The 23,177-nt window shown below is 38.9% G+C and overlaps 1 protein-coding gene across 2 annotated transcripts in view; it reads left to right on the top strand.

Moving 5' to 3' along the window:
- Positions 1 to 7,145: 7,145 nt before the first annotated feature.
- Positions 7,146 to 23,177, top strand: part of Abca9 (ATP binding cassette subfamily A member 9) — a 64,572-nt gene continuing 48,540 nt past the window's right edge. The window contains exons 1-9 of one of the 2 annotated variants that reach the window (XM_013113417.3): positions 7,146 to 7,382; positions 9,293 to 9,438; positions 12,046 to 12,253; positions 14,048 to 14,212; positions 15,435 to 15,538; positions 16,052 to 16,278; positions 18,630 to 18,771; positions 19,370 to 19,555; positions 21,004 to 21,148. In XM_013113417.3, the coding sequence (XP_012968871.1) occupies positions 9,343 to 9,438; positions 12,046 to 12,253; positions 14,048 to 14,212; positions 15,435 to 15,538; positions 16,052 to 16,278; positions 18,630 to 18,771; positions 19,370 to 19,555; positions 21,004 to 21,148 (1,273 nt within the window). In that variant the 5' untranslated portion in view covers positions 7,146 to 7,382; positions 9,293 to 9,342. The remainder of the gene's footprint in view (positions 7,383 to 9,292; positions 9,439 to 12,045; positions 12,254 to 14,047; positions 14,213 to 15,434; positions 15,539 to 16,051; positions 16,279 to 18,629; positions 18,772 to 19,369; positions 19,556 to 21,003; positions 21,149 to 23,177) is intronic. The other variant, XM_005069974.4, reaches the window with a different exon arrangement.

Raw genomic sequence — 23,177 nt, 5'->3', positions numbered from 1 at the left:
AAGCATCAATTCAGAGATAAATTTCGCTTTCATGCTAAATAACATCACCTACATCAGGATTTCTTTACAAGTGAGAGCTCTTATCATAAGTAAATAATTTTCAAATCTCTTTAATGCTTATTTCTCAATTGTTTACATCTATTTTAAAAATTTTCTCTTTTACACACAGAAGTCTTTAACTGAAATTTTTCTTCTTATTTAAACATTTTGTCATTTTAAACTTTTTTATAAAATTATCATACATTTGTTCCCATTCATTCCCTCCTCCAATACTTACCTAATTTTATATTCTTTCTCTTAAAAAACTCAAAACCAAACCCAAACAAATCTCTCCTTCCCTCCCTCCCTCCTTCCCTCCCTCCCTCTTTCTCCCTCCCTCCCTCCTTCTCTCTCTGTCTCTGTCTCTCCCTTCCTCCCTCTCTCCCTCCCTCCCTCCCTGCCTCCCTCCCTCCCTCCTTCCCTCCCTCCCTCCCTCCCTCTCTCTCCCTCTCCCTCTCTCTCTCTATCACACACACACACACACACACACACACACACACACACACACCAAGACAAAACAAAACATGGAGTCCTTTACGTGTTGGACTACTATCCTCAGCATGCAGCCTGCCCTGGGATGTGTTAGATATACCCCCTGCCTCTCTGAAGACAGAGGCTTCCTGTCCCACCTGGTCACACAGCCATTTAGCCCCAAATAAACACACAGAGGCTTATATTAATTATAAGATATTTGGCTGATGGCTTAAGCTTCTTACTGGCGAGCTCTTTCTTAATTATTAACCCACAACTATTAAACTATGTACCTCCATGTAGTCTTGGCTTACCAGAGAATGCACGGACATGTTACTCATTTGGCAGCTACAGGGCATCTCTCTCACTGCTCACCCTCCGCATCCTCTCCCCACTCAAGAGAAGAAAACTAATTCTCCCTCTCCAACTGCAAATAGCTTCTTGGTCAGAGGCTGTACTTTGTGCCCACTTCCCCTTATCTGTGTTGTAATTTTGTGTGATTAGAACTTGTACACATCTTGTCACATTATCTGAGTCTATTGTTCATCAGTTCTATTGTGTCTAGAAAATGCAGTTTCCTTGGAGTTGCTCATCACCTTTGCTCTTAGATTCTTTCTTCCTCTTCTGCATGGTTTTCCCAGCATTAAGGAGAGAGATGTGGTATAGACATTGAGAGATATGTTCAAAATGTTTCCGTCTGTGCAGTGTCCATTTATATGTCTCTATGTTAATTATCATCAACTGAAAGAAGAAGCTTCTCTGTTAACACTTGAACAATGTACTTAGTTATAGGTATAGCAATATATCATTAGGACTCATCCAAGAGAGACCAAGTGGAGAGTTGGAGTGTAACACGAATTAATAAAAGACCCAGAGACAGATATTGGGGTTCCAGCTGAAGATCAGCGAAGCAAAGCAGCCAAGCTACCAGAGAGCTCTTACTTCCTTTTTTTTTGATTATGAAATATTAGGCATTTTATTTTTTATTTATTTATTTATTTTAATTTTTTAAAATTTATTTTTCAGTTTAAATTTAGATAAGAAACAAGGTTGCTTCACAAGTCAGTTCCAGGTCCCTCTCCCTTTCCTTCCCCTCCTCCCGTGCTCTCCCCCAACCCACCCCCATTATCCCCTCATTTCCCCAGGGAGGGTGAGGCCCTCCATGGGGGTGTCCATTGTCTGCCATTTCATATAGGGCAGGGCCTAGACCCTTCCCCAAGGGTTCAGGGTGAGAGTGCACCTCACATTGTTGGATTGGAGTCCAAAGTCCGTGTGTATACTCGGGATGGGTACTGATCTGCTGCCCAAGGCTCAATAGATCACCTAGGCCTCCTCACTGGAGAGCTCTTACTTCTAACAAGGCTGGGGCATTCCTATTCTCACCATGGCTGGAGAACTAAGACCTTGCTTCCTACTGAGACTTTGCTCCTATCTTATATACCTTCTTAATGCTGGGATTAAAGCATATGATCCCAAGTGCTGAGATCATCTTTGTGTGTGCTGTTTCTCTTTAGGACTGGATCAATCTTGTGTAGATCTGGGTGGCCTTGGGCTCACAGAGGTCTGGCTGACTCTTAATCCTGAGTCCTAGGATTAAAGGTGTGTACCACCAACTCCTAGATTCTGGTTGCTGGGATTAAAGGTGTGTGCCTGGCTTCTATGATTTGTGACTGACTTTTCTTTCTGAATTCTCACACAAGCGTTAATAAATCATAAATAATACATCACTACATTGGAGTTAAGTCTGGCAAAGAAAGGAGGTGAATAGAAAATGGCACAGTCACATCCCAGTATGATTGAAGTTGTAGACAAGTCAAAACCAGATGGCAGAAAAGCTTGTGTGTTTTCATCATAGGCAGGTCATCATCAAGGCATTCCTGAGAGGAATGTGGCAAAAAGCGTGTCTTCAAGATTGTTTATTTGGTGTGGAAGAGGATTGTATTCTTATTTCTAAGAGGAAAATAGGCAAAAGATAGAGATGTTTATCTCTACTGCCTAATAAATTTCCAGGAAAGAAGATTAGAAAAGATTTGACAAAGGGATTTAATTGAAAGTTTCCCAGAACTTCAAAAATCAATTCAAACTTCAAGACCTTTGTAAATGACTACAAAGTTCCATACAAGACAAAACAAAACCTACACTTGAACACGTGGTGATATTTCATACCATTATTGTGAAAGAGAAAAAAATTAATTTCCTGGTAAAAAAAGTATTCCACAAGAGTGCAGGGAACTGAACTTGAATCCTCTGCAAAGGCAACAAGCACTCTTAAATTCCAAGACATCTCTCCACACTTATATATGCATTCTTATCAGCAAAACTTCAGAAGACAAGAAAATTGCATTATTTTTAGCATGGAGAAGACACTATAACCAAAACCCAACAAGAGCAACATTTGATACTTTTTTTCTTTTCACCACCTTATTCCTCAAATCCCAAAGATATTTCTAATTTTTAAAATATTTTTCCTCAATATATGTTTTTATTTAAATTAGAAACATGCTTGCTTCACATGTCGATCCCACCTTCCTCTCTTACCCCTCCTCCCTTGCCCCTCTACTAGCCCTCTCCCAACCCTCCACCCAATCCCCACACCATTCTTCATGGAGGGTGAGGCCCTCCATGGGGAATGTCCAGAGTCTGTCACTTCATCTGGGGCAGGGCATAGGCCCTCCCCCATGTGCCCAGGCTGAGAGAGGTTCTCTTCATGTGGAACAGGCTCTCAAGGTTCATTCGTAAACACTGATCTGCTACCCAAGGCCCCAGAGATGGCTGAGGCCTCCTCATTGATACCACATTCAGAGGGGTCTGGATCAGTCCCATGCTGGCCTCTCAGCCATCAGTCTTGGGTCCAAGAGCTCCCCCTTGTCAGGTCTGCTGTCTCTGTGGGTTTTGCCCGCACAGTCTTGACCCCTTGGCTCATCACTTCTCCATCTCTGTCACTGGGTTCCAGGAGTTCAGTTCAGTATTTAGATGCGGGTATCTGCCTCTGCTTCCATAGGTTCCTGGATGAAGGTTCTAGGATGGCATATAAGGTAGTCATCAATCTCATTATCAGGGAGGGGAAATTTAGGTAGTCTCTCCACTATTGCTTAGTTTGCCTGTTGGTGTCATCCTTGTAGATCTCTGGAAATCCCACTAGTGTTAGCTCTCTCCTCAAACATATACTGACTCCCTCTAATATAGGTTCTCTCATCCTGGTTTCTCCATTCTTTACAGACTCAACCTTATGTGCATGGTTGTTCTACCTGCATGTATGTCTGTACACCATGTATGTGACTGTTGCCTGTGGCCAGAAGAGGACACTGGTGCCCCTGGCACTGGAGTTACAGATGGTTCTGAGTCACCATGTGGGTGCTGGAAATCAGATTCAGGTCCTTGGGAAGGAGCAACCAGTGCTCTTAGCTGATAGGCCATCGCTACAGACCCAGATCCCAAAGATTAAATTCGAAAATGATCCCTATATGGATATCCTCGTGCGTGCTCTGATCTCATAAATGTGGAGACTCAGGCTTTTAGGGCAAATTCTTTTCTCAGCATGGCACGATGAATAAAGTGTACAGGTGAAGTTTCAGGCTCAAATATGTTTAATATGCAGGGAGCTGGAAGGATGAAGAAAAAACTGAATGCAGACAGAGGCTGAATTTTTATATCACTAGAGTAGCAGAAGTTCAAATATGTTTGCTAACATTTAGAGATAATCATCAGTAGATCAAAATTAATATCCAGCACTTTCTAGACATTACATGGCATAAAGGGATCCACAGAAAGGAACAGAGAAAACACAGTCTCTGCAGAAATGAAAAACTGGAAAGCAGCAGGAAAAAATTAAAATAAAAGAGTGGAGGAAATTGATTCACCATTTTAAAGACTTGCGTTTCTTTTATAAAAGCAGAATTTAATAATCAAATACAAAGAAACATCTAATTATGCTACTTAACAAGGAATCTTACATACAAAATAATGGTGTTTGATCAAAATATACGTAAGAAATAAAAGTTGAAGTGGAGGGCTAGAGTACATCTCTAAAAGGATATTCCAGGGGAAAAGCACATAAAATAGGATCAAGTACAATTTACTTAATGTATGTTTATAAAGATTGACTTGTTTTCATTTTATGTGCGTGGGTGTTTTACCTGAATCACTGCTTCTCAACCTGTGCGTCGCAACTTCTGGGGGTCACACGGTCCTTTTGCAGTAGTCATCCAAGGCCATATGCATGCCAGATATTTACATTGTGGTTCATAACAGTAGAAAAATCACAGTTATGAAGTAACAACGAAAATAATTTTATGGTTGGGGGTACCACAACATGAGGAGTTGTATTAAGTGGGTCATAACATTAGTAAGGTTGAGAATATTGGCCAAAATATGTCTTTACTTCACATGCAGGTGATATATACAGAGGCCAGGAGAGAGCATCAGATCTCTCTGGAACTGTCATGTGAGTGCTGGGAACCTAAGCAGTACTCTGAAAGAACAGAAAGTGATATTACTACTGAGCTATCTATCTAGTCCCTCACATATTTTGTTTTTTAAAAAATAATATATATTTAAGGAGGATATCAGACAAAACCTACATATATGCAGTTCAACTAGGTTTGAGGAAAGAGGACACATATTCATTTCTAAGAAATAAGGCATTTTCTAAAGTATAGTCTCTGTGTACAGAATGTTAGCAGTGTTATTGAATGTGCTAATGTGTGCTCTACAGAAGGCAGCAGACATACAGAAACAATCAGAAGACTTGTTCTCACCAATTATGAGTTCAATCTGGTTGTATGGACTTTGCAGAGCAGTTTCTGGATCAAATATGATTAGTAAACAAGGAAATATGCTTGAATGAATATTGAAGGAATATTGCATTTCTATGTGATGCTTTGTCTTCCATGCACACAAGATGTTCATGATAATGTAGCCATTGCCTACAGCAAACATTTAACAACTGAAAAACAATGGTTGTCTACATAGAAATTTGTTTCCTGGGACCTGATGTTAATGTACCAATCAATCCCTTCTTCTCTTCCCCCCCCCCCCTCTCTCTCTCTCACTCTGTGTGTGTGTGTGTGTGTGTGTGTGTGTGTGTGTGTGTGTGTGTGTGTTGGGGGTATATCACATATGTATACGCACTCAGATAATTCAGACAAAGGCCAGAAGACAACCTTAGCTATCATTCTTAGAAACACTGCCCACCTCCTTTGAGACAAGGTCTCCCATTTTAACCAGGACAGACCTCACTAATTAGGCTAGACAAGCTAGCCAGCAAGCCCCAGAGATCTTCCTGTCTCCCTACCTCACCCCAGATACCAGCATTGTAAATTTACCTCAAGCCGACACCCCTGACATTTTTATTGGGCTTCTGGGAATCAAACTTAGTTCCTTATGCTTGCAAGGCAAGCACTTTTACTAAGTGAGCTATCTCCCCAGCCTGTGAACACAACATCTCTCTAAATATTCTCCTTTCTGCCACAAGAGTGATGGTACAAATAGAATACACAAAATGCTACCGAGATGTAGTGAAAATTCGGATTTACCGTGAAAACACTGCTTCATTGTCATTGTATAGACTTTGAGATATCTCCTTTTTTTGTTTTTTGAACATATCTGAAATATGATGTTTGATGAGTTTTGACATTTGTATACCTAAAAACTAGGCCTGTAAACAAGATAAAAAATACGTCCATCCCCCTTTCCTCATCACCCCCTTGCACAGCATGAAGTTCCCAATGTTCTCCACTCATTTTTCCTTCAGTCTTTTTTCCCCATTTTTTTATTTAAAATAGAAACAAGTTTCCTCTCCCTCCCCTCCTCCCCTGCCCCCCACTAACTCCCCTACCCCACTTCCCAGGGAGGGGGAGGCTTCCATGGGGGATCTTCAAAGTCTGTCATATCCTTTGGAGCAGGGCCTAGGCCCTCCCCCATGTGTCTAGGCTGAAAGAGTATCCTTTTATGTGGAATGAGCCCCCAAAGTCCATTTGTGTGCTAGGGATAAATACTGATCTACTACCAGAGGCCCCATAGATTGCCTAGGCCTCCTCACTGACACTCATGTTCATGGTGTCTGGATCAGTTTTATGCTGGTTTCTCAACTATCAGTCTGGGGTCCATGAACTCCTCCTTGTTCAGGTCAGCTGTTTCTGTGGATTTCACCAGCCTGGTCTGGACCACTTTGCTCATCACTCCTCCCTCTCTGCAACTGGATTCCAGGAGTTCAGTTCAGTGTTTAGCTGTGGGTGTCTGCCTCTGCTTCCATCAGCTACTAAATGAAGGCACTAGGATGGCATATAAGGTAGTCATCAATCTCATTATTGGGAAGGGCATTTAGGATAGCCTCTCCACTATTGCTTAGATTATTAGTTGGGGTCACCATTGTAGATCTCTGGACATTTCCCTAGTGCCAAATATCCAATGTGTGTATTTATTCCTGTAATAGGAAATTCTTTTCTGCTTTGCTGTGAGCTGGCCTTTTATTGATTTTGTTTAAAGAACTGTTGAGAGTCAGATCTCCTATTGGAGTCTAATCTGAAAGAAATAAAAACGTTTAAAAAGCCTAGCTTCCTCCTGGTTTGATAGTTGCTAACATTCCACTATGTCCAGCCAACCATCTGCAACCACAAATTCCCTGCTGAGGAACTGGCGGGAGGCAGAGGAAGAAAAAGCAGCTCAGGAGTTACTATGTGAGCAGAGCTCTGGCAGCCAGTCTGCATTTAGCGAGGAATTCTCCTCAGAAACCGGAGTAAAACAGAACCGTTCCCAGTAAGCAAAATGAAAACCAAGATGTAGCAGTGCTCCGAATGAAGAAATGTGAATTCTCCTCCAGGACAAAGATCTGTGGATGAACTTTTTGAAAATTCCTGCTTGAGCTTCCCTCAGTAAGTTAACTTCTGAACTGTGGCTACTAGCACTTAAATGTAATGGACAAGAAAAGGCAGCAAACCCATGTTAAAGAACCGGTGGGAGTCATTAACTGTAGGGAGTTACTAGCAAGTTATTTTGATTTTTCAAACCTTTGAGTATTTTATACTGTATGGCTGAATAGCAGTTGGAAAACTAAGATTTTTCCATTTTTACCCATGACTAAAGCATTTTGCATAAACAGCGCGTATAATGGAACAGGCAAGTGGGTAAGTGGAAAGGAATGCAACTTGTTTGCCTCTTGCTGTTTTCAAAGCCATTTGGATTGCTTATTCCTTTTTTTGTGTGCAGCGGTTTGCGGTTTTACTGCCAGAGGAATGTAAACAGCAGGATGCAAGATTTTACGAGTTTTGAGTTGTTTTTAAACTGACTTGAGAGTTATTTAATGAAGAAAACTTAGGAAATACTCTGCTGACACTGTGTATCATACTAAATATGTAAAATGATTTGACTTGTGCAATGGGTGTAGTCCCCGAGTAGCAGTAATACTGTCCAACTGGCAAATTACTGGCTTTTAACAACCCATTTCTTTTTAAACTACACAATTACTATTCAGAACAATTTAAGCTAACTTAGTATTTTTTTCTTCTAGGGCAAACCGCATTTTTGCATGAATATGTACAATGAAATAATTAAGTCTTAACAGCCAGGAACAAATAACTTAATTCATGATGGTTAGATTACACAATTGCTCTTATTTATGAGTATTTTCTTCATATATATTAATTATATAAGAAAAAAGAGTTGGCACTTGGATGCTTTGGATACCAAGGCTTGTCACAGCATTGATTTCTAATTGAAAATGTAGTTTAGTATTAATTCTAGTTTCCAACTGTCGTAACCTATTGATGACATTATTACTTGGAGATTGTTTATATAGCTGGAAAATCCAAACACTGTAAGCAATATGAAATTGTCTAGAATGTCCATTTGTCTTCTCTGGACTTAGATGCTATTGACCTGTAAGGTTTTTTTTAAAAGTGGTTTTCACAAGAGTTTTTCAGACTTCAATTATGAAAGGTCAATAAGGGGTTGAGTTAATCATTGTCTTGAGTTCATGACATACAAAATGCCTATCTTTTCTTTTTGTTTATTTATTTCCTTTGGCTCAGAAGTTCCATTTCATACCTGACCTCTATCCCTATTTCCCACTACGTAAGATAATTTTTTAAAATTGTTTTCAGACGATCTCTTAGCCATAGGATCTATTTAGTAATATGTATTGCTCATGGCATGAATCCATATAAACTAGATTTTTATATAAGTTAACCTTTCCTTTTTTATAAAAAGGTTTAGTTGGCACCTTATTATTTAAGATTTCTTACGTTGAGCTGCGGGTATCAACCCATTGCTTTGGATTCCTGCAGAATTGTGTTTGAATAGTATTTGTAAAAGTATGTTCTACGACACCTGGCCACAGTGGTCTATATCTGGAAGACTCTTGAGTACAGGTCTCTTGTGAACCCATGTCATGGGATTCAGACCCAGGAGCAGAACTGACTGGTAGTGATGTTCTACCGAGTAGCAAGTAGTAATTAGCAATAACTACTAGTAATTAGTACTAACTGACTAACTGGCAGGGTAACACAAGACCTCCACCAGCCTATGTAAAGCGTGGACAGCTTAGCTGCCAACTTTCATGGGGACAGAGGCATGTGACACTATTAGTCTCTGAAAAGTCATTCCACTGAAGAAAAGGCTCTCTCATAACTGTTTTCTTTAAATTTTTTTTCCAATAGATTTTGCCATCTCATATTTTCTTTGCTCTGTTTTCTATGTTTGGCGCCCTTCTTCTCTAGGCATATAATTGGAAACAGCTGTTCAAATGTTTCTTGTTGGTTTGATTGCACAATGCTTTCTGTTTCAGACGTCCACATTTACTTCCTTTACATCCTTTACAAAAAGAAACAAGTGGAAATGAGGAAGAGACACTTAAGGGTGGGTCAGCAAATGTGGGCTCTTTTCTGCAAGAACTGGCTCAAGAAATGCAGGATGAGAAGAGAAACGGCGATGGTATGGTTCAGAATCTATGTGCTCTTATATTTAGAAAAGGAAAAAGTATTTTCTCAGTGATATCAGCTCAGTAATTAATCATTGATTTTTTATATATCCCAGATATAATTAACTGGCTACAATTGTTTTCAAGTCCTGGATTTGCTAGTATTTTTTTGCAAATAAAATTTTAAATATGTAACATTGAATACCTTTCTTGAGACATTTTATAAATAACTCATATTCAGAAATGCCCCATAAAATGAAGTTGTTCCTTATACTACAGAGATAATAATTAACATCTGCATTAATTTGGGTGTCATGAAGGCATAGACACTGAAGTTCAGGGCATCATCAAAGAAACAAATTTTAATCCATATTTACTTCGGAGTGTAACCTAAGATTAAACAAATGGAAAAACGCCTCTCACAAAGAACTACCACTGGCACTCTCTCTTTTCTCTGCATGTCCATTCCCAAAAGAATTCTCAGAACTATCTGTGATATCTACAGGACAAAAACAATTCACTCACTGAGGTTTACACCGGTGTGCATTCTCAAGCACTGGAGAAAACAAACTTAATGTTTAGATATTAACATGGATAAATGTCTCATGAAAAAGAGATTTTAAGGAAGGAATTTTAAGTTAAATATATACAGTACTGCAGGAGTGTGAAATGCAGTGGATACTTTAAAAATATTTATTGCATATTACTATTAATACATGAAAGAATGGTGATCTATACAAAATGAAAGACTGTGACAATTTATAAATAATAATATAGGTTACAATGATATACATGGTGTAGTTAGCAAAGTGTGCACATAGTTGTGTGCAATAATATAATACTGTTTTTCTTCATATTTTGAAAAGATTCAATCAATGTGATTTCATCAAAAAGTGACATAAAAGTAATATATAATTAGCCTTGTTTAACCATTCTACAATGCATATATGTATTGAAATATGTTGTACATATAAATGAATATAATTTTTGCCATTTAAAATCAAACACATACATAATTTAAAATACCATAAAAATTTAATATGATTTTTGTAAAGATAATGGTGTTTGCTGGGAAAAAATACCAACCACAAAGAAATTATAAAACTGTGGAACAGTACCCATGTGGTTATCATGTTCTTCTCTACAATTACACTGGTAGCTACAAGGTCAGCCTGAAAGCAATGATGTACTTATAAATAAACAGAAACAAAATGGTATTTGGGCCTTTATTTTTATTGTACTAGTACTCATTTTGTTTTAACAATGATTAGATATGTTTTCCTTAGGATTCATAATAAACACAAATTATAGTTACTCATTAAGAGAATTAGCAAATTAATATCCCATTCTATGAATAATGTGTGTATTCAGCTAAGAAATATTTGATGAATTTTTAGATTGTCAATGAATAAAATATGCAAGGCCTTTAAGCATACAGCAATGTTCATATGAATATCAATATAGAAGCTGAGAACCTGCTTTAAGAAATTGTTATACTTCCAAACATTTATTCTTTTAAACTCTGTGTATGCCTACACATATATACATACATGCAGCTAAAATCGTGTATGAGGAATGTGGTATACCATGAGAAAAGAATAAATAAATAAATACAGTTTCATGCATTTGTATAATGATTTTAGTTACTGTTAATCATTATCCTCTTTCACTAGAATCCTTTATGTCACAAGTGCCCATTCTGCTTTTATGCTTGTGTGTGTGAGAAAGACACTGAGTTTAATTAGAGTTCCGTCTTTGAATTCAAACTAAGATGGTAAAATGAATTCTTTTGCACTGGGCTTCAAATATGTCCTGTTGCATTTACAGTTCTAGAATGCAGTGACTATAATAAAGAACTTTAAAGTTCTTTTGATGAGCGTCACTTTGCTGCTGCTTCTGTGTGTAGGCAGCTGGAGAGCAAAATAGGCCTTGCCTCCATTGATGGAAGTACTTAACTACTCCATGCTACCTTCCTTTTCAAACACAAACTCCTGGTCCCCTCCTGTGGCCCTGTGGTAGCTGAAGAGTCTGAAGAGACTTCTGTTAGAGTTGACAAGTATCTGGCCTTGCATTGATGAACAAGAGAATATTTTCAGTTATAACTGGAACTGCTGTTATAACTCTGTCTTGGTGAACTATGTACGTGTTACAAAATGTGCAGATGAAAGGACAAAAGGAGGACCTGGAGGTCTGCCTCCGTGGTTATGAGCACTGGCTGATGTGCCGGGCGGTGGTGGCGCACGCCTTTAATCCCAGCATTCGGGAGGCAGAGGCAGGCGGATCTCTGTGAGTTCGAGGCCGGGCTGGACCGACAGCCTCCAAAACAATACAGAGAAACCCTGTCTCGTAAAACCAAAAAGAGCACTGGCTGGGCTGCTCTTGCAGAGGACCTGGACCTGGTTTGGATTCCCAGCACTACCTGCTAACTCTAGTTCTAGGGGCTCTGATGCCATCTCCGGTCCACCGCACATAAATGAAATGGATCTTTAGAGAATGAAGGTAAAGTCAACTATGCTAAAATGGGAGAGAACATATGGAATGGGAGCAGTATATCAGGATGGCGTTGTTTCAGTTGTTTGTGGTAGACAACCTAATGTTCCTTTTCTCTTGTTCCTGTGTAGGAATGGTTTTTCTCGTTTCTTCTAATATTTCTTGCATACCGATTATCCTCCAATTTACATCAAGTTCATGATGCTCCTCAAATTCCTGAAATGGATCTGGGACGTGTCGATAATTTTAATGATTCTAATTATATTATTGCCTTTGCTCCTGAGTCTAAAACTATCTACGACATAATGAGCATAGTGGCATCAACTCCATTCATGAAAGGTATGTTCTATGGTAGTTCATGGAAAAATTCCCTTACTTTCAACATGCATATATTTATTTTAAGATTTTCTTGAAAAACAATTGTGTTAAATGTTGGCATTTCTAGAGTTGATTAACAACCTTGATGGATATTGTTTTCTGATATCAAGAAGGATATCTGATTCCAGGAACATCTTTGAGGAGCTGTACTTCAAAGAGGGTTAATTTTCCTTATAAAGCATATAAAAATGAGATAAGTCCTGGGTTATTTAGAGATTCTGGAGATATCCAATGGTGGTGGCAGGATGCCTTTTTAGTACATCCAAATATGCTAAAATCAAGGGAGGAAGAGAGTAGTGGTGTCAGAACCCATCGGCAGTATTTACAACAAAAGCAGATGCTAGGGTTGTTCTCTATTTCACAATGTAACTGATGGCAGGAGAAGCTCTTAATGCCTCCACAGTGGCATGGCATCTTCCCTTGGGGTCAGCACAATAGCAAAGACGCCATGGGATACCTGGAGATTCTGAGGAGACCCCCCTCTTTGAGCTAATACATATGCACAGTACAGCAACTAAAACAGCATTTTAGTAATTGTACTGGTAGGAGAGTCTGAGAATACAGCTCTAAGTTGGAGATGTGAAGTAGGAGAGATCAAATGGATACCCAAATAGATACCCAGAGAATAGTCTCATTCTCTCACCCATGTCTTTGAAATCAGCAAGTCCTAGTGTGGCAGAAAGGAGAGGCAACGGTCTAGGTTAGGAAGTTTATGGGGTGAGAGTTCTTATCACTCCAGATAGCTCACAAACCACTGGAACTAATAGGTGAAAAGCAACTTGGCATAAATTTGGCTTCTACTTATATGATGATCCAGATCTCAACAAATAGATATTTTAAGTCCATATTTTTAGGAAGAAGTGGGAAGAAATATTTAACCATTTTTTATTAGAAGGTAATAAAAAATGTGCCAGGCGTTGGTGGCACATGCCTTTAATCCCAGCACTCAGGAGGCAGAGGCAGGCGGATCTCTGTGAGTTTGGGGCCAGCCTGGTCTACAGAGTGAGTTCCAGGACAACCTCCAAAACAATATACAGAAACCCTGTCTTGAAACACCAAAAAAAAACCCCAGTAATAATAAAAATGAGCTCTTATAATGAAAACTTTTGAGGAAATAGAAGCATGAACACTATGCGACCTATGCTGTTATTACACAACCAAATAGACTCTATCGTTTTATAAATGTTTTCTTCTAGTAATTAAAAAGATCATATAAATAGGACATCCCAATTTTAAAACTGTGAGCCCAGGTTAGTTGTTTTTGTGGGTTTCCTCGTTCATTGTGGCTTAAATTGTTGGCTCAATTCTTTGAAGAGGCATGAAATATTTTCAATACGGGAGTCTGTCAGGGGCCGGATAGATGGTTCAGTGGTAAATAGCACTTGTTGCTCTTATAGAGGTGCTGGGCTTGATTACCAGCCACCCCTCGTGGCTCACAACCATCCATAACTTCAGTTCCAGCGATTTTGAAGCCTTCTGATTTCCTCTGGCACCAGGCACACATATGGTACATATCCATGCATGCATGCAGGCAAACCATTTATACGCAAGATCAATAAATCTAAAAGGAGAGTATCTGCCACAGAATATTTTCAGTTTGATTAGAACGTTAGAAATATCTCACTTCATTCTAAGTGCGAGTGTATTAGGGAAGAAATAACATGAACATAAAGACCTCTATGTGCTTGAATCTGGTGTGCTGTCATTGGACCACATAGGAATCTTACTGAACTACTCCTTTTTTCCCCATGGCAGGAAGAAGAATCGTGGCATGTCCTGATGAAAAAAGTATGGACGAACTAGATTTAAATTACTCAATGGATGCGGTGAGAATCATCTTTAAGGACACATTCTCATATCATTTGAAATTTTCTTGGGGTCATAGGATCCCTCCAATAAAAGAACACAAAGACCATTCAGGTAACTTCTCCAGTAGGAAAAATGTATTAATGTAGACATCACTGTTTATGTCATTAGACCCAAGGGGCACATACAGAAGAAAAGCAATGAATGATACACTCCCCTGTGTTAATTTCCAAGCATGAATGGATTGATCCTTATTAAAAGCCTATATTGTTTAAAAATATAATTTGATTGGTATATATTCCTTGCATATAGTGATGGATTTAATAAAAACATATTTAATCAAGTATGCTGTGCACTTGGGCCACATTTACCGCCATCCCTTTCCCTTTATCCTCTCCCCCTCAGTTCCCATTCAGTCTTGCTTCTACAATCATATCATTAGCATATATGTATATATGGTTTTATATATTTATATAAAATCTAGATACTATAACCTGGAGAAAATGTGATAATTTGTCCTCAGTTTGACTAGTTTTGTTTAATATGATGACATCCTATGGTATCTATTTTCCTGAAAACTGCATCAATCATTTTTTCTCTATGGCTGCATAAAACTTTGTTGTATATAGGCGTGTCCACTCATCTCTTGATAGAGGCCTAGGCAGGCTCCATACCTGACTAGTGTGAATAGTGCTGCAGCAAACATAGATGTTCATGCATCTCTGTGGTATGTAGATCCAGAGTCCTGGCATAACCTCCAGATAGACAGATTTTATGTACAACACCTCCACTTTTAGTATTTTTAGGAGCCTCCATGCTTATCTGAAAGTTATACTTTTAAGTTCATTGTTCCCCCTAAGAACTTACAGCCTTGCCGTGATTCCAAGACCGGCATGAGCTATAGAATGAGATCCTGTTTCAAAAAACCCTGAAAGTTACATGTTATTATTTATGTTCTTTGGTTATTAAAAGCTTCAAGAAATCTCCTTCTCAGTCATTCCCACTCATTTAAAAATAGCTCAGTGTTTTCTATGTTAGTGAGCTTATTCATTTTTTGGGCACAAACAATAGAAGGAAGCAGCTGAAACAAAGATTTTAAAATTGGAATAATTATAAAATAGCATGAAAAAATTGAGAGCTCATCTTAAAGAATCTGGACAAAGCAATTTTGGTATGTCCTTTTTGGTATGTCCTCTACAATCTGAACCAATATGCCTTACCATATACTGTCATGTTATAGATTTTAAACTCACTTTGGAGAATTACAGATTTTTATTTATCCTATAGCTAAGACTATCTAGTCACATAATAGTGGTTGTGTCTTCTTTTCTTGAAGCTCCTTGTGAAATAGTGAACAACAAAACAACTTGTAGAAATTCAGTCTTCTGGGAGAAAGGTTTTGTAGCCTTTCAAGCAGCCATTAATGCTGGCATCATAGAGGTGAGTACTAAGTTTAAGGAAGCGAAGTGCATTGTATACTGAAATTTGGTAGGTAAGCCATGGATTGTCTTATTTTGTAATTCATTTGCTTTTAGCCACGAAGCCAAACAACTTCTGTGTTCAGTTGTAGTGTTAAGGTACTGGTGACTTGAAAATATACATAGTGTAGTCACTTTTAAGCAGAGATCCTGATAATACAGAGATTAAAAATTATAGCTCTGTGCAGTCATTGTAAGGGTACAGGATCGACTATGGGGTAGTAAATTGAGTTCTGGAGAAACAATCAAACAGGAGCTACTCTGATTAGAAATTCCAGAGAAGATCTAGTTTGAAGTGTTACTCTAGTTAGTTTTTAAAAACAAGAGTACATTTCTTTTTTTACTGAAGGACTTAAAGTAGAATCTTGAACATTCCAAGAACTACAAGCTAATGTCTTCTTACAGATTTAAGAAAAGTGCCCAAGGTTGCAATTAGACTAATGATAATAAGTTGTTCATTGGTGTCTTTCTTTAGATCACAACAAATCATTCAGTGATGGAGGAACTGATGTCAATTATTGGTTCAAATATGAAGATACTACCTTTTATTGCCCAAGGAGGAGTTACAACTGATTTTTTAATTTTCTTCTGTGTTATATCCTTTTCTTCATTTATATACTATTTATCAGTCAACATTACCCAAGAAAGGCAATACATTACAATACTAATGACAACGATGGGACTTCGAGAGTCTGCTTTCTGGTAAATTGCTTGCCAATAATACACCAATCAATATCTGTAAACAGAATAACTTAACTATGGAGGCTCCTTAGGCTTGTTTATGTCATACTTAGAGTGGGTGCTTTAGTAAACTAGGGCATGTAAGAATGTTTGAAATACATGGACTCACATACTTGGTAACTAGTATTTTCTGTATTTCTTTGACTTAAGGAAATCCTAAGGTGTTTCCTATCTTCAGGGAGCTAACAACATGTAGTTCTTGAGGACCCCAGTTTGCTTTCCAGCATTCCAGTCTGAGAGCTTACAACTACCTATAGCTCAGGTCCAGGGGATTTTATAACTGCCTGTAACTACAGGTCCAGGGGATTTTACAACTGCCTGTAGCTACAGGTCCAGGGGATTTTACAACTGCCTGTAACTACAGGTCCAGGGGATTTTACAACTGCCTGTAGCTACAGGTCCAGGGGATTTTACAACTGCCTGTAACTACAGGTCCAGGGGATGTTGCAGCGACCTGTGACTACATCTTCAGGGGATTTTACAGCTGCTTCTAACTACAGGTTGGGGGAGCTTCCAGCTGCCTGTGACTACAGGTCAGGGTGGCTGATGTTTCTGGTCTCCACAGGCACAAACACACATGTGCACATACTCTCCCCCACACCCACCCACAGAGATGCACATATACATAATATAAAATAAATCTTTAAAAAGAGGTGGCAGGTTTGATATAATGCAAGTTTTTATTTTTACTTTTGTCCCTTCATGCATTAAAATTATGTCCATGATAGTGAAGAGAATGTCTTCACTGTATTTTAAAAGATGTTGAAAACTATGAAGAGCCAGTGGAAGGTAATATATTTTTAAAAAATCTAGTGAGTGGGAATTTAAAAATATTAGGGCTTTTTCCCCTTGGAGGAAAGACTGACATTTTATTTGAATGAAATTAAGAAGTTTATAGAAGGCAGATGGATGAATAGTTTCAGGTAATTGCAGGAGAAATAAGACTTCCTGAACTTGATGGGATTTTGTCCTGTAAATGAAAGGAAACCAGCTGTCCATTGTAGACCTATCACTATATTATATACCCAAAATACCCAACTAATTTAATTCTTTGATCTTTTCCTAGAGAGGAAATTGTAAGGAAATTAAACAATTGCTTTTTAACATATTTAGTTATAAAGTAACAGAAAATTTGAACCCAAGTCTGCGACATTACTGGACCCCGTGCAGAGCCTCCTTCTGTCTTTGGCATTAGTAGTAAATACACCTTCTTCATAGCCACCTACTTGGTTGTATTCTCCTTGGAGATGCTCTGGGTATTCTAGAATTGAGTCATCTGTGTCGCAACTGGCAAACTACTTTTATGCAGGTTGTGAAGGAGGCATGGCTTCTTCACTGGAAGCCAGGAAGAAACTAAAAAGAGCAGTGATTGCTTAGGGAGCTTATAAAAATCTATCGGAAACTCAAATGTCATTGCTTACAAATGTATTCTCATTGGGATATAGCCATACATTGGGCATAGATTGACTGTGATATCTCTTGTGCTGTAAAGGCAGCAAACCTATTTGGCTTGCAAAGCCTAGAACGTGGGCAGCACACCTCTTTAATGCCCGGGTTGTTTCCATGATTTCCTTATGAAAGAAGTTGGACAGAACTGAAAAAGCAACACAGATTCTTCCTTTAACTCTCCCTAAAAATCTTTCTTCATCATATTTATCTTATTTTCCTGTTCATGTCCTTCTCAGTTTGCACACTTAAGCTACTGTTTTAGTTTCATTCTGTTGCTGTGATAAGCAACAAGCTACCTGGGGGAGGAAAGGATTTACTTGGATTCGACTTCCCTAGTCAGAGTCCATCATCCAGGGAAGACAGGGCCAGAACTCACGATGGGTACCCAGAGGCAGGAACCATGGAAGAATGCTGCTTTCTGGCTCCTTCTTTGGCTTGCTCTCTGATTTGTGCTTAACTAGCTTTTTTATACAGGACCCCCGTCTGAGGAATGTTGCCATCCACAGTGGACTGGGTCCTTCTGCATTATTCAACAAGTCCATGCCTCACGGACATCTCTACAGACCAAGCTGATCGAGGCAATTCCACAACTGTGGCTTCTTCCACTGGATGTCTCTAGGCTTTATTGAATTGACAATGTTAATTAGGATAGCTATTTATTGTTCACATTTACTTTTTTGTTAATCTACTTTTCTCTATAGAATACAAGTGTTAAGATAAGGGAATTTTCTGATTTGTCAATAATTACCCTTTTAAAAGACACTCTTGAAAAATCACACACTTTTAAAACCATTTGCTTAGTAAGTAAATGAATGGAGTAACTGAGTCATAGCATTTGCACTAATCCCCTGTTTCTTGGCCAGGTTTTCCTGGGGTTTGATGTATGCTGGCTTTATCTTTGTCGTGGCTACTTTGATGTCTCTGATTCTGAAATCTGCCCAAATTGTCGTCTTAACTGGTTTCATGGTGGTGTTCCTTCTTTTTCTCCTGTATGGCCTGTCTTTGGTAAGTTGGTGAATTCTCCCCCTTCCTTTCCATAAATCATGCATCACTTTTCTACACAGTATTTGCACGAGGCACTACCCTTATAATATCCAATCAAAAATTGATGAGATATACTTTCCAAATACTGTGCTGGTTATCTTTCAGTCCCTATAACAAATGCCTGAGACATTCAGTCAACAATAAGAAAAAGGTTTTGTTTTTTCTCCTATAACTAAAATAAGAAAAAGGTTTTGTTTTTTTCCCCATAATTTGGAGCTCTCAGTCCAAGGTCAGTTGACTCTGTTGCTTTGGCCTGTCTCTGGGCAGCACAGCAAGTCAGCAGTTCGTGGTAGATCAAAGTTGCTCATGTCAAGGCCAGTATGTCAGCAAGAGGAAGAGGTGGGGCTTTCATAATCTCTTTTAAGGATAAGAATCCAATGACAGGAAAACTTCCCATCTGTCCCACTTCTTAAAGATTCTACCTCCTGTCGGTAGTGCTTCAAGCTGGTGACTTTAACACAGGCATCTTTGGATTACGCTTATCCAATATGAAATTCCCTTTAGTATGCTAGTGATGGGCCTCAGACCACCATATCAGTTAATTTTTTTCTCCCCTCAGATCACTTTAGCTTTCCTCATGAGTGTGTTGTTGAAGAAACCCTTTCTCACTGGTTTGGCTGTCTTCCTCCTTACTGTCTTTTGGGGAAGTCTAGGATTTACAGCATTGTACAAACATCTTCCTGCCTTTATGGAATGGACCTTGTGTTTTCTTAGCCCCTTTGCCTTTACTGCTGGAATGGCCCAGGTAAGAATTAAAGTAATTGCTTTGTTTCATGCTATTAAAGTTTGTTTTTATGTATTTGTATGTGTGTATGTCCACATGCACAGGCATGCTGTGACACTAGAGGTCAGAAGACAGCTTGGCCGATGTCAGTTCTCTTCCTTCCACCACGTGGATTGTGGGAACCAAACTCAGGCACTTTTACCAACTGAGATGTCCTTGCTGTCCCAGGATTTTGTTTTTGTACACAGCCTTCAAAACACATTTCTTCTATGATGTATGCAATATGCATCTATTGCTTGTAACGTGCTTTCTTCCTGCAAGCCACCTGGGTCCCATTGCCACTTTAACCCCCAAATAACACACAAAACACTCTATCAATTATGAAGCTGTTGGCCATTTGCTATTGTTTCTCATTGCCTAGCTCTGACTTAATTATTGACCCATAATTACTAATATATATTTTTATAAGGACTTATCTTCCCAAGGACACCCTCCTGACGTGTCCTTTCCTCCTGTGAGATCACATGGCAACGACTCTCTTCACTGCATTTCCCAGAGTCCTCCTAGACTCCTAGTCCCACCAACTTGCTTCCCTATTGGCCAACAGTGCTTTATTTATACCAGTCAGACAAACGTATACACAGAAGGACTTCCCCATCAAACACTAAAGGGTTCTTCCCATTTTTATAGATACAAAAATTTAAGGGATAAGAGCTGTTGGTTAACACCAAGGAATGAGTACCCCTATTGCACCTTTAGGTATTTACTAAGCTGGTCGTTGTTGTGGTTAGTAGGCATCACAGCTGGGTAGAACTCTTAGTTGCTTACCTCCCATGGCAGCTTGCATATAGCTGTCCAGTATTATCAAAACTAGTCATCAGGGAGGAGGCTTTCAAGTCAGATCTAGGACCAATGCTCCAAGTCTTGTGTATAAAGTGCATGGTGCTTTTACAATAGAGACTTAACCTCTAACCTCTGGGAGACAACAACAATAGCCTGGGTTGTTTGGGGAGTCTCTTGGACTCCTGTAAACAACGACTTGAAAGGGAGTTTCTCATGATTGGTACTGAGATTTTTGTTAGTTTACAGCTCTAGATGTAGAATGACATTTGTTTGTTGATGTGACTCAGTTTATACTTCTAAGTAAATATTTGTCTGATTTAAACTTAAGAAATAGTGCCCCACTTAAGAACACCTTCACCATTTATTCTTTTAATCCTGATGAATTTTTGTATTAGATATGTCTCAAATACCTCCTTCCAGGATCTTTTACCCCATCTGAGCAGATTTCACCATCATCTGTAGTTTGTAGTTAGAGAATTAGCTGCTATGAATGGAAATAGGCCTGAGCTATATAGAGATATAAACTGTATCTCATTTATCTTTCCCCTGGTATGTAGCAGAATTAAGACCATGGTTATCTATAAAACTTTATTAATCCTTTAAAAATTCTATGCCTCTCTTTTCAGCTTATACATTTGGACTACGATGTGAATTCTGTTAATTTGAACTCTCCAAGCAACTCATACCTTATCATAGCCACCCTTTTCATGTTGGTTTTGGATGCTCTTCTCTATTTGGTTCTGGCATTGTATTTTGACAAAATTTTACTCAGTAAGTAGTAGATTGTAACTTCATACAATTTTATTACCTGCATTTACTTAAAGTAACCGTCCATGACAGTGATTCTCAACCTTCCTAATGCCATGCATGACTCTTTAATACAATTCCTCATGCTCTGGTGATCCCCCAACCATGACATTATTTTAATTGTTACCTCATAATTATAGTTATGAAAAATAAAGTGGCTGGGTGGTAGTGTCACGAGCCTTTAATCTCAGTGACTTTGAAGCCAGCCTTGTCGACAAAGTGAGTTACAGGACAGCCAGGACTGTTACACAAAGAAACCTTGACTCAAAAAACCCCACCAAAACTAAAAAAAAATCATAAAGTAAATATCTGATATGGGTGATCTTAGGCAACCCCTGTGAGAAGGTTATTTGACCCCCATAGGGTTGAGATCCACAGGTTGAGAACCACTGTTCCACAATGTATTGAATATAAATGGTGTAGTAATTTCTTTTCAAAATTGCTAAAATTACAGATAACATTTGGAGAATTCTATACATGTATACAATGAAGCATGGTCCTATCCAGCCTCCATTCCCCTTCCAACTTCCCCATGTCCCTCAAAAGAAGCTTTCTCTCCTTTATTTTTGTTTTAAATGTCCATATGTGTATGGGGGGTGGCTATTCACCGGAGTATGGGAATCTAATCAGTGATGGTATCCCCATAAAAGATGATCTTCCCTTTCCCAGCAACTATGCATTGACACTATTCCCTCAGCATGGGATGGGGCCTGGAGCTCCTCTATCCCATCTGTGCTGACGTTCGACTGGCTTGATCTTGAATAGGTCTTATGCAGATAGCCACAGCTACTCTGAGCTCATGATGGCAGTAGCCACATCATATCTAGAAGACAGTATTTCACAGTACTCCTCCCCATCCTTCAACACTTATGGTCTTTACATCTCTTCTTCCACAGTGTTCCCTGAGCCTTAGTGATGGTGGTGTTAGTATAGATGGCCCATTTAGTGCTGAACATTCAGCCTCTTGCTCTTAGAGCTTTGAGCAAGTTGCTGCTATCCACTGCAAAAAGAAACTTCTCTGGTGAAGGCTGAGAGCCCAGGTCTATGGGTGTGCTGGTTTGTTTTATGTCAACTTGATACACTTTGAACAATGTTACCACTGGGCTGATGGTGTTGGGTTTTAGAAGAAAGCCATGGGAATCCAGCCAATAAGCATTACTCTTCCATGGCCTTTGCTTCAGTTTCCCTCTCCAGGTTTCTGCCTTGCTTCATTTCTTGCCCTGACTTCCCTCAGTGATGGATGAATAAGTTGTAAGGTGAAATAAACCCTTTCATCACCAAGTTACTCTTGGTAATGGTATCAAAGCAGTTGAAACCCTAACTAAGAAAATGGGTATAGATGTAAGTATTTAGAAGGCAATTTGACAACATGGCCATTTAGCAAAATAATAATAGGATCTTCCCCAGGGCCCATTTGTTCCAAGTCATGGATTTTTGACCAAGATTGCAGTACCAGGCATGAAATTTACTCCTGTGGAGCAGACCTCAAATCCAATCATAAAGTAGTTATTTATCTGATAATAACTGTGCCATTATTGTAGTAGATTCATCTTGCTTGATGGTACTATAACACACGTGATCTAGTCTGAACCCTGCATTATATCTTCTGGCACTATGGAAACTGACTAGTGTGGAAGAAGCTTCCTGAGTAACTGGGTATTAATTTTTCTATGTTTTAGCCAAAGTAAATGGTATCTTAGGCAATAGGGTCTTCCAATATAGTTAGAGTGGGTATCTGAAAACAATGTCAATGTCTTTGGTTTTTATTTATTTTTTTTAAATCTCTGGGGAAGGTATCTTATGCCTTGAATTCCAATTTTCATTTAATAATTAAATATGTCTTCTGGGGTGACATTGTCCATACATGTATGGTAATTCCATTTGAATTCTTGAAATTGGCTTATTGGCTAGTGGGTTTCCATAAGGCCTGTTCATGAATCCTTAGCTTTGTTTCACATATTATTTACTCCCCCTCTTCTTATTCTCCCATCCC

Source organism: Mesocricetus auratus, unplaced genomic scaffold (assembly GCF_017639785.1).
Source record: "Mesocricetus auratus isolate SY011 unplaced genomic scaffold, BCM_Maur_2.0 Super-Scaffold_100007, whole genome shotgun sequence".
NCBI classification, from domain to species: Eukaryota; Metazoa; Chordata; class Mammalia; order Rodentia; family Cricetidae; genus Mesocricetus; species Mesocricetus auratus.
Note: the sequence above shows the minus strand (reverse complement) of the source record. Positions and strands in the feature narration are given on the sequence as shown.